Source organism: Cyprinus carpio, chromosome A12 (assembly GCF_018340385.1).
Source record: "Cyprinus carpio isolate SPL01 chromosome A12, ASM1834038v1, whole genome shotgun sequence".
Taxonomy (NCBI): domain Eukaryota; kingdom Metazoa; phylum Chordata; class Actinopteri; order Cypriniformes; family Cyprinidae; genus Cyprinus; species Cyprinus carpio.
Window position 1 is genome coordinate 4,707,781 of NC_056583.1, and position 12,277 is coordinate 4,720,057.

Consider the following 12,277-nt stretch of genomic DNA (forward strand, 5'->3'; position numbering starts at 1 on the left):
TTGTGTAATCGCATTAGAAATGGCTTTTCCATCTATATGAATGCTGGTATTTCATGTGGTGCTCTCATTCCCACCATTATCTATAGGAGCTGTTTGCCGTTCATATCTGCTCTAATTCCTCCAGTGCTACAACCTATGGAGACTATTAAATCAGCCATTACGCCATTGCAGTACATACATTTTTCACGCCACACTGTGCATTCCACAAGTGCACACACTGGTGTTGACCTCTTGAAATGTATGCAGCACATACAAACCCGATTCTAAAAAAGTTGGGACACTGTACAAATTGTGAATAAAAACAGAATGCAATGATGTGGAAGTTTCAAATTTCAATATTTTATTCAGAATACAACATAGATGACATATCAAATGTTTAAACTGAGAAAATGTATAATTGTAAGGAAAAAAAAAAGTTGATTTTAAATTTCATGGCATCAACACATCTCAAAAAATTTGGGTCAAGGCCATGTTTACCACTGTGTGGCATCCCCTCTTCTTTTTATAACAGTCTGCAAACGTCTGGGGACTGAGGAGACAAGTTGCTCAAGTTTAGGAATAGGGATGTTGTCCCATTCTTGTCTAATACAGGCTTCTAGTTGCTCAACTGTCTTGGGTCTTTGTCGCATCTTCCTCTTTATGATGCGCCAAATGTTTTATATGGGTGAAAGATCTGGACTGCAGGCTGGCCATTTCAGTACCCGGATCCTTCTTCTACGCAGCCATGATGTTGTAACTGATGCAGTATGTGGTCTGGCATTGTCATTTTGGAAAATGCAAGGTCTTCCCTGAAAGAGACGACGTCTGGATGGGAGCATATGTTGTTCTAGAACTTGGATATACCTTTCAGCATTGATGGTGCCTTTCCAGATGTGTAAGCTACTCATGCCACACACACTCATGCAACCCCATACCATCAGAGATGCAGGCTTCTGAACTGAGCGCTGATAACAACTTGGGTTGTCCTTGTCCTCTTTAGTCCGGATGACATGGCGTCCCAGTTTTCCAAAAAGAACTTCAAATTTTGATTCGTCTGACCACAGAACAGTTTTTTCCACTTTGCCACAGTCCATTTTAAATGAGCTTTGGCCCAGAGAAAATGCCTGTGCTTCTGGATCATGTTTAGATATGGCTTCTTTTTTGACCTATAGAGTTTTAGCCGACAACGGCGAATGGCACGGTGGATTGTGTTCACCGACAATGTTTTCTGGAAGTATTCCTGAGCCCATTTTGTGATTTCCATTACAGTAGCATTCCTGTATGTGATGCAGTGCCGTCTAAGGGCCCGAAGATCACGGGCATCCAGTATGGTTTTCCGGCCTTGACCCTTACGCACAGAGATAGTTCCAGATTCTCTTAATCTTTGGATGATATTATGCACTGTAGATGATGATAACTTCAAACTCTTTGCAACTTTTCTCTGAGAAACTCCTTTCTGATATTGCTCCACTATTTTTCGCCGCAGCATTGGGGGAATTGGTGATCCTCTGCCCATCTTGACTTCTGAGAGACACCGAGAGGCTCTTTTTATACCCAATCATGTTGCCAATTGACCTAATAAGTTGCAAATTGGTCCTCCAGCTGTTCCTTATTTGTACATTTAACTTTTTCGGCCTCTTATTGCTACCTGTCCCAACTTTTTTGGAATGTGTAGCTCTCATGAAATCCAAAATGAGCCAATATTTGGCATGATATTTCAAAATGTCTCACTTTCAACATCTGATATGTTATCTATATTCTATTGTGAAAAAAAATAGAAGTTTATGAGATTTGTAAATTATTCCATTCCTTTTTTTACTCACAATTTGTACAGTGTGCCAACTTTTTTGGAATTGGGTTTTTTATATTTGTGCCTGAGTATTAATTGCACAATATAGTGCATACGTTTTCAATGCATTTCCCTTTTTTAAACAAATAATACGTAGCAAATATATTTAATTAAGAAAAACAGAAAAAAAATTGCTTCAGTTAATATCTGTTAATTTGATAACTTTAAGTTATCTTGTCATAAATGGTGAAAAAAAAAACCATCACTTTATATATAATTTTGCAGTAAAAAATGTATGGTTTTGATGCTATCAAAACATTGCTCTGTTTGTTTGAACCACTTCATTAACAGTGCAAAAGTTTGAGGCAGGACTATGTGGCCAATGCTAAATAAGTATAAATATATAAAATATTAAATGAATATAAATATACAAATATTAACATTTTTGCAAGTACAATTAGATTTCTTCACACTTCAGATTAAACAAACTCCACTAACAATTTTTCATTATGCTCCAGGTTTTTTTTTTTTTGTTTTTTTTTTCAGCTGAACGCAGTCCTCCAAATTTACCAAATTATTAATTAGATACATTGGATCAATTGCCAGTCTGCCCAAAATGTAAATGAAAATCAATAAACAAGACGCAAGGAAATAATCATGCAAAGCATTAAGCAAATTGAATGATACAAAAACACAGCACAGCAAAAATTGAGAATGAAAGAGAAGGCAAACAAGGGCTTTTCACTTCACACATCTCTCACTAATTTCATTAATACCTACAGGCACATCACCGAGATTCAGCTTTACATGGGAGACAAAACATATGCTTGACATTAAAGTGTTTTTCTTAGAGAAGACTGATGGGATTAAAGAGACAGTTCACCCGTAAATAAAAATTTCTGATGTTGTTAACTCAACATTATGTCATTTCAAACCTGTACGACTATTTCTTTCATGAAACATAAAAGAAGAAATTTTACAAAATGTTCAGTTTTTTTTTTTTTTTTGGCATAGCTGAGTTTTCAGCAGCTTTTACTTCGTTACATGATCCTTCAGAAAGTATTAATTTGCTGCTCAAGAAAAACTACTCTACTACCTTTGCTGAAGTTGAAAGCAGTTTTGCTGTTTTTGTGATACACTACCATTGATACACTGACCATTGATCATTATAATAAAAAAATAAATAATAATCATAACAATAATAATAATACTTTTATTCAGCAAGTACACATTAAATTGATCAAAAATGACAGTAAATAATGCTATTATTTTAAATGCATAATATCACAAAAGATATTTATTTCAAACAAAAGTAGTTTTCCAAGAAATAAAATAAGCATTAAGAACAGTTTTCAATTTTGTAAATAATAAGAACCATTCTAGCACCAGTAATAATTACTGGTTTGTGAAGGATCGTGTGACACTGAAGAATGAAATAATTAAGCTGAAAATTCAGCTTTCCATCACAGGAATAAATTATATTTTAAAATATATTGCAAAAGAACAGTTATATAATATTTATAATAATACAGTTTTTACTGTATTTTGATCAAATAAATGCAGCCTTGGTGAGCAAAAGAGACTTCTTCCAAAACCATTTAAAAAAATCCTAATTATTCTAAACTTTTGACAAGTAGCATACATAATACCAGTATAAAAGTTTATAAAAGACGTAGCATGGAAAAAAGCAGCATGAACATTCTTCAAAATATCTTCTTTTGTGTTCCACTTATTTAGAATGAATTGAGGGTGAATAAATGATAGAATTAAAATTGTTGGCTGCACTGTCCCTTTAAAGTAAAAGACGACTGTCATAGCAGACTATGCTATGCTCTAAGTACTTTGCCATCTATAAAGCAGAGATAATTGCAAAGAGTGAACACTCCAGAGAACATTAGCGCAGTGTAAGCACCTACCCAATAAGTCTCTAAGTGCGAGCCTCCAAGACTGTATCTCTGACGCTCTTTTCAATTTTAATTTGCTTTTCTAAATGCTCCATAGACCAGTAGCTTTGGTTAATTTCATAGGAACATTTCTATACACACACATACACACATCCCTCAGGACACGTGAATGTGATTGCCGTCTGAGCACAAGCACAGAAAGAGAGACTCCTCACCTCCTCAATGTCATTATCCAGGGCGATAATGGTGAGGGGGGTGGAGAGATTGGCACTGCTCGAGATAGTTGTGCCCAGCGGAGCAGCCTCCGAGATGAATCCATGATAAGTGGCCACCTGGAAGTACGGCGCCTGATTGTTCTCATCAAGCACCTCAATGTGGAGATTAGCGAACGCCGGAAGAGGGTGTCCGTTATCCTGCTCTGCCTAGAGAAAAGAATGCCATAAATTAAGAGATTCTGACTCAAAGATGGAATACTGGTGTGAAACACAGCTTTTTTGGATTACCGTATGCTGCACATATAATAAGGGCAATGCGATAAGCCTCTATGGGCATACGAGGGCTTAACACTATCTACAGACTTGCCCCTCTAAATTAAATAAAGACCATGGCTGATTAATTCAGGTCATTCCCAAACTTAATTCTCTCAGAGTCTGGCATGCACCCAAGTGCTCGGAGCGCCTGAATATTTAGTGGAGTAACTATTGCTCAAATTCCTACCTCACCAGCGGCATGCATTTATAAGACTTTCAGCTATATGAAACTTGAATAAAAATGTAACCTCTGAAAATCCTGAACAGGTCTTTGGATTAAAATGTCATGAAGTGATTTTGGTTTAAGGCCTCCATGTAGACCTTACAATGTTTGTACTGTTAAAATTCCACACTTTTAAAAGTGGACATAACATGTCCATTTTCCTCAAGTTAGTATGATTATTTAGGGTCTTCATAAAATGTCTGTAACATACTTTGGTTAAAATTCCTCAAAGGTCATGTAAAACACAATTCTTAACACTACGTCGTTCTTAAGTTATACATTAAGCCAGTGGCTCCCAAACTGGGGTGTGCAAGAGAATGTCTGTAATTGCGGAAAATGGTCTATCTTAGGTAAACTTCATGTCAAATTTTTATTAAGAAAAAAACAAATTCACATTACAACATATAAATTACTCATGATTTCATTTTGCGGTTACACGTCTGTGTCACAATAGCCCTGCCCTTTCACATTAGGCACTAAGTGATAATTCATTAATTAATTTGTTCTATTATATTAATCAAATTGACACCTGGTTAAAAACTGGCACTAATGGATTAGCGATGCAGAAAATCCAAACCCGCAATGTGTAGTCTGTGGTGAAGTTTTAGCTAATAGCAGTCTCAAGCCCTCGTATATGGTCCGGCACTTACAATCAAGACACAGCCACTTACAAGACATGCCTGCAAGGAAAATTGGAGGAACTGCAGAAGAAGAAAAAAATTTTCCACTCCCATTCAGGCTTAGGGGCTTCCAAAAATGCACAGAGAGCTTCATATCTGGTGAGTTACGCATTAGCTAAAAAAGGTATGCCCCACACAATTGGAGAAAATCTGTGCTTACCTGTTGCTAAAGATATGGTTAACTGTATGCTCGAAGAGAAAACTGCAAATATGCTGGACAAAATCCCTCTCTCCGACATTAATGTGGCTCGTCGCATTAATTCAATATATACCGACATCAGCTAATAAGCAGAATAAAAAACAATTAATTCTTCTCACCGGAAGTCAATGAGTCTACTGATGTAGCCAATCTATCTAATCTTCTGGTGTATGTCCATTATTTATTTGAGAACACAGTGCATAAAGATTTTTTGGTTTGCTGTCCCCTTGCCACACGTTCAACAGGGGAATATATTTTTAATTTGATGGATAGATACAAGAGCAAGAACAATTACAGGAGTTATCATCTGATGGGAGACACAACACACGTTTTAAAAATCAGTCACTCATACTGAACACCATCATACTGGAAATCTCATCTACTCATTAGTCTCACAGCCATGTTTATAATCATGCTTTTGCAAACTCAAACTTTCAGGGAAGATTTATTTTAAATAAAGACTGAATGAGTTGTCAGAAGAGCAATGCCGTGGTGTAGTTTCTTTAATATCCTACGTTTAGCTTTTTACTCCTGACCATTATATTTACTGTAGGCTTATCATGATGAACAAAATGTGCAAGAGCCACAAACCTTCAATCATCACAGAGCTTATTTTCTGCAATAATCCAAAAGCCGATGGAAAAAATCAATTTATAATGGTGTGCAAAACTAAAGCATTATCCGTTCTGTTGCAGTTTACTGACAAATATACAAAGAGTAAAAGACTATAGAAAAGTCCTTAAGCTGTGGGCTGCCTTACTCAAGCATGACTAAAGATAAACTCAGTTCTGCTGTAATGTGTGACTATATCAACACTCTCACATTAGAAACCAAGAAAAATCAGCTTTAGCCATCTGAGTGACAGCACATATTTCTAGACAGCTTCAATTTAGGGTCAAGGGCAGGTTCAGAGTGACATTTAAATGTACGGAAGACAGAATGAAAATCAACAAGACTTGACAGAACTGTAAATATGAATGAATATACAGCATCCAGTTTGATAAACAGGCAACTCATCAGAATATAAGGTTTATTGTATCAGCTAGATTAACTTTCATGCATAAATTGAAACCTCACAGGCATTTTTGTGGAATGCATGAAAATATGAAATGATGTATATTATTTTTGTGGTGAAATGTATATGGCTCATGGTGATGTAAATACATATGGTATATATCTAAAGATGATTAAAGTTAAAGAAAGAGATTATATTTTTGTCAATAAAGCTAGTCTCAGTCAAGTGAATGCCTAGGTTCTGTCCACAGACGGTTGACTGACAGTCTGATGCATTTTAAACATTAAAAGGGTTATATGATGTTGCTAAAAAGAACATTATTTTGTGTATTTGGTGTAATGAAATGTGTTTATGCGGTTTAGGGTTCAAAAAACACATTATTTTCCACATACTGTACATTATTTTTTCTCCTCTATGCCCCGCCGTCTGAAATGCCTCATTTTTTACAAAGCTCATGAAAAGCGAGGTGTGCTCTGATTGGCCAGCTATCCAGTGCATTGTGATTGGCCGAATGCCTCAAATGTGTGACAGAAACATTATGCCCATTGCCATACTGTGATGCGTGTCCTGCTCAGAACACCGGCACGACAAGACAGAAACAATAAAACCCATTACAAACGAGCCATTTGTTACATCCAGTGGGGATTTAATTACGTATTATAATGACTTAAGGCCCGTTCACACCAAGAACGATAACTATAAAGATAACTATAAAGATAACGATATTAGCGTCCACACCAGCGAACGATATCTTCTGTTTATTCTAAGCGCACGCTCGTCTGCCGCTTTAAGTTCTCGAGCGCGTTACAGCAGGATGGATTCTGATTGGCTGTCAATTTTTTATCGTTCATCAGCTGGAAAAATCGTTTTGAAAGTGATTCCAACGATATCCTCGTTTTTCTTTGTCTTTATCGTTATAGTTGTGGTGTGGACGCTGCTGTTCTTTAATACTGAAAACGATTTTTAGAACTATATCTTTATCGTTATCTTTATAGTTATCGTCCTTGGTGTGAACGGGCCTTTATACTGTCTTTTTATGCGTTGCGTTGCATCATGCTGCGTTAACATAAAACCATGTCTGCATTTGTGATCGGAGAAACGATAAACAACAAGCACTCATGAGTCAGGCTATGAGTCAGAACAGCCGGCATTGTAGTCTTCTCCCAGGATCAGGAAACAGTCCTCCATAAAATGTGCTGCACACATCTGAATATTTGGGTTGAACTGTTCTGGAACTTAACCACTGATTTCTAGATGTGACCTCTTTTGGAAGACCAAACAAAGTATTTTCGCTTTATTTGCTTTATTTTAGTATTTTCGAGAATCAAAGTTACGCCTTCTTTCTTTGCGTGAACATTTGGGTGGTGTTATGCAAATCTTCCCACATCGTGACATAGACGTGGGGGCTTGTTTAAACGAGGCGTTTTGGGAGGGCGTGGACGAGTCTAAACTTTTATTAAGAATATCTCTTTGGGTTTGAGACTTTAATCTTTGCAACTTTAGGGATGTTATCTATTCATGAACAGCTTGTAACACTCCAAAGAGAAAGGAAAACTTGAAATCGCATCATATGACCCTTTTAAAATGGCATGATGCTGAAATTCTGAGTTTAATTTAATGACATTCCTAAGTGTGGCTTAAGTGTCCATATACTTTGGGGCCACTCTATATCTGATATATTACAGAATCCCATTGACAGATAAGTCCAAACAGACGGATTTTGGGATTCTTGTAGCGTACGGGCTACGTGATTGGATTTTGAGGGGACTCAAACGGGGGCTCAGCCCCACTGCTTTTCTTTTGAAACTGAGATCTTGACTGGCAGGCTGACATGCTGTTGTCACAATAGGACTGATTTTATCTGTGTGGTGCTACTGAAATTCCCTCAGGAAAAACTAAAGAGTTACTCTGTTGCTGATCTTACAGTGATTTGCAGAGGCAAAACTACTGTACCTAGCAATCTGTGATACAGTGTGAAGTATATCATTCATTTGATCTTGTGTATAACAGCAGTACATTCATGAATCTATCCAACCCAGCTAACATTGATTTTTTTTTTTGGTTGTGGGAACATTAAAAAGTAGAATGAAGCACTCAGAACAGTTTGTACTATGAAATATAAGTAGACACAATGCAAAAATCATATTGTCCAAAAATCACACTCTCTCTCTCTCTCTCACACACACACACACGCATATGCACACTGTATAATATCATAATAATAATAAAACTGTATCTGGCAGTCTGTGATACAGTGAAAAGTATATCATTAATTTCATAATTATTATTATTGTTGTTGTTGTCATCAATCAATCAATCAATCAATCAATCGATTAATCAACTCAGCAATATAAATAGGGTAAATAGTGATTCATGTCAGCTTCACATATAGAGAATGGTTTACATATTCTTTTTCTGGTTTTCAGCACACTCTACGGTGTGTGGTTTCATTGCTAATGGATTAGTCGTGCAAATTAAAGTGCTGCTTGTTTTTACATAATGGAAAAGGTCTAACAGTCAAATATATATTCTATAACTGTCATTGTGAAAGACCGAGACTAACTGGACAATGGACTTAGTTTGGCTTGAGCAGTCAGGGGGAAAATGTTTCCTCTGTGTATTCTGCTCATTTTGTTCATTCTAAATAAACCCTGCTACACACAGACACTTTAAATAAGGCTAGAAGGGAGAGAGTATCAGAAATAGCAATATAAAGGACAAAACCTGAATTGCTTCATCCAGAAATACGAATCCTGTCATCATTTACTCACCCTCACTCTGTTTCAAACCTGTAATGCTTTATTTTGACAGTGAAACACAAAGGACTTTAACAATGTTCACGCTTCTCTTTTCCATACACTGAAAGCAGGCAGTGGCCAGGGGCTGAACGCTCCAACAAAGACATAAAAGCACCAAAGCAGCATGAAAGTATCAAGTAAATGCTGCATATGACAAGTGCACTACATTCATGAAGTCATAAAGTAATTCTGTGTGATGAACAGACCAATAGGTGAGGTAATTTACAAAATGTAGAAGTTTGTTGCAGTTCTCAAAGCACGTTTACAGTCCTTTTGTTTTCCACAGCAGAAAATCATATGGGTTTGGAATGACGAGAAAGTGAGTAAATATTGTCAGGATTATTCATGTAGTCAATTAGGATTGAATTGATTCACACTCATGAAGCCATAGCAGTATCGCTGTATGCAGCTAGTTCTCTTTGATCCCTAGAAGAGCTAAAGGGTTGAACACCCAGTCCATGTCCACTTCATGTTTCCTACGGTGAAACGGCTGATGGCATGTACAGTGTTCTTTACGGATCATCACCCTGTACCTGTGTAAACTGACATTCTAGACCCTGACGTTCAGTTTCTACAGTCATGATTCAATTCCACAATTTCCCCTTTGGGATCTGAGTCATTCCTAGTATACAGTACATTTTCATACCCTTGTCACATATGTTTTGTATTATTATGTAAATAATATTTTTATTGTTGATGTTGTCATTATTACCTTGATTACCAAGTTGAAATGCTGGTACTGTTCCCTGTTGATGGGCTTCAGGAGCTGGAGCTCAGCTGTGGTCTGATTTAAGGAAAAATATTCTGCATATGACGTAGGTTTCCCTACAAAAACAGAAGGTTGAGGAAGAAATTAAGGGATGCATAAAATAAAGGACTTGTATTCAAAAGTTCAGCACTGAACATAATAACACAACAGGGCACCATGATTTTGAGGCATACACAGTAGCGTATTCATTTTCATAGCCATACTTCGAACAGAAAGGCAAAATAAAACCACTAATGCACTTCCTCTATAAACAGTGGCACACAAGTGCTTTGTTGACAGTTAAAAGCATGAGGCTGCTGTCATATTGAGCCACACAGCTGTGGCCTACAATATGTTCTGACATATCCCTGACTGGAGGTCTAACCATTCCGGCGGTGCACTTTAGTTCCTCGGCTCAGGTCGCGAGCGGCGTGGTTCCCTGAGCCTGCTGCTCCGCTTCCAGGTTTCATCTCAAAGCACAGTGGGCGGGCGCACCTTGCTCGTGGTATAAATGCATTTAACTTCTGCTGTATTTCCGACCCGCTGCTCCGCTCTGCCTCTCCTGGAATACCACTGTTTCCTGCACAGTGAGGACTCAATAGCGACTCAATATAGAATACAGAGAGCCTGACAAAGACTTACCGATGAGAATCGAGTACAGGATTCCTGGGCGGTCTGACGGAGGCTGGATGTTTCTGTCTTGATCCACAGCTTGAATCGAAGGAGTCACGTTGACAGGATTTATTCGGCTCTGGAAAAGAGACACAGAGAAGATTCTTACGGCATTTACACTGAGAGAGAGAGAGAGAGAGAGAGAGAGAGAGAGAGAGACACTTTATAAATAGGTTCACTTAGTATTCAGGTTGATTTTGAAAAACTTGAAAAACAAGAAATGTTGTAAATGTAATCACTCTGATAAACATCAAGTAAAAAAGTACTGAAATATTTTCCTTAAATGTTGAATGCATGTGAGTGAAAACGTCTCAGGTAACGCATGTAACCATGGTTCCCTGAGAATAGGGAACGAGACGCTGCGTCCTCTAGAGGGCGCTATGGGAACGCTGTCAGCGTTGCCAGTGCCTGAAGCATGAATGAAAAAATGACAATGAACTTGACATTGGCAGGCGGAAGCCTATGACGTAAGCTAATGAGCGACTGCGGATATAAAACGGCACTTGTAGAACGCATCACCCTCTTTTTTTTGTCTGAGGAGACACGGCATGATTCCGAAGCATGGCACAGAGACGCAGCGTCTCGTTCTCTATTCTCAGGGAACCATGGTTACATGCGTAACCTGAGACGTTCCCTTTCGAAAGGGAACTCCACGCTGCGTCCTCTAGAGGGCGCTATGGGAACGGTATACCAACACCGCCATGCTGAGGGAAAAGTGCCTAGGTAACCATTTCCCTAAGTCAGGACTTTAGGAACAGCATCCCTACTAGCGAAACGCTAGGCTTTACGTGCAGGCTCACGCTCAATCATCATAGACTAACTCACCGTCCAAGTCTGGAGCTCTAAGAGTGGAGGTCTCAGTATTTACGAATCTCTAAAGCGAGAGGAGACCCAGCTACACTCCACGCCAGCGGCAGGTAGTGACTACTGCCTAGGCGGAGCTCTGGGGAGCGGAGGCTTCAGCAAGATGAGGCCTCTCTCTCCCTCTCTAAAATGAGAGGAAAGCTACGACGCTCAACCCTGCAGGGGAACTCTTAAGAGTGGAGGCCTCAGCATAACAGCCTGACAACACTCAGTGCTAAAGACAGTCAGCGAGGCTCACAGAAAAAGGAGCCCACATACCAATAGTACTGTTTTAGCAGAGCTCTGGGGAGCGGCGGCTCCAGCAGAATGACTCTCAAATGAGAGGAAGCCTACCATGCTCAACCCTCTTAGAGAAGCTCTTAAGAGTGGAGGCCTGAGCATGACAACTCTCTCTAGAGTGAGAGGCGGCCTGACAACACTCAACGCTCAAGACAGTTGGCAAGGCTCACAAAAGAAGAGCCTACCTACCAATATTACAGTCCGAGCGGAGCTAAGGAGAGCGTAGACTCCAGCAGAATGACTCTCTACATGAGAGGAAACCTACCATGCTCAATCCTGGTAGGGGAGCTCTTAAGAGTGGAAGCCTCAGCCTAGCCACACTCAACCTCAAAGGCAGTAGTGAGGTCTCTACTGCCTAGGCGGAGCTCTGAAAAGCGAAGGCTTCAGCAGGATGACTCTCTTAAACGAGAGGAAGCCTAACGCTCAACCCTCTCAGAAAAGCTCTTAAGAGTGGAGGCCTCAGCATGACGACTCTCTAAAGCTAGAGGAGACCTAGCCACACTCAGCGTCAAGGCAGTTAGTGAGGCTCAGTAGAAGAGCCTACACCCCTCTACTGTCTAGGCGGAGCTCTGGGGAGCGGAGGATTCAGCAGAATGA

General features: G+C 39.0%; 1 protein-coding gene across 10 annotated transcripts in view; it reads right to left on the reverse strand.

Annotated features, from left to right (window-relative positions):
* pcdh15b (protocadherin-related 15b) overlaps nt 1-12,277 on the reverse strand; it is a 179,290-nt gene that overhangs the window by 96,331 nt on the left and 70,682 nt on the right. For all 10 annotated transcript variants that reach the window (XM_042767219.1, XM_042767212.1, XM_042767211.1 and 7 more), the window contains 3 exons: nt 10,508-10,616; nt 9,830-9,942; nt 3,888-4,094 (listed from right to left, as the gene is read on the reverse strand). In XM_042767219.1, coding sequence (XP_042623153.1) covers nt 3,888-4,094; nt 9,830-9,942; nt 10,508-10,616 — 429 coding nt within the window. The remainder of the gene's footprint in view (nt 1-3,887; nt 4,095-9,829; nt 9,943-10,507; nt 10,617-12,277) is intronic.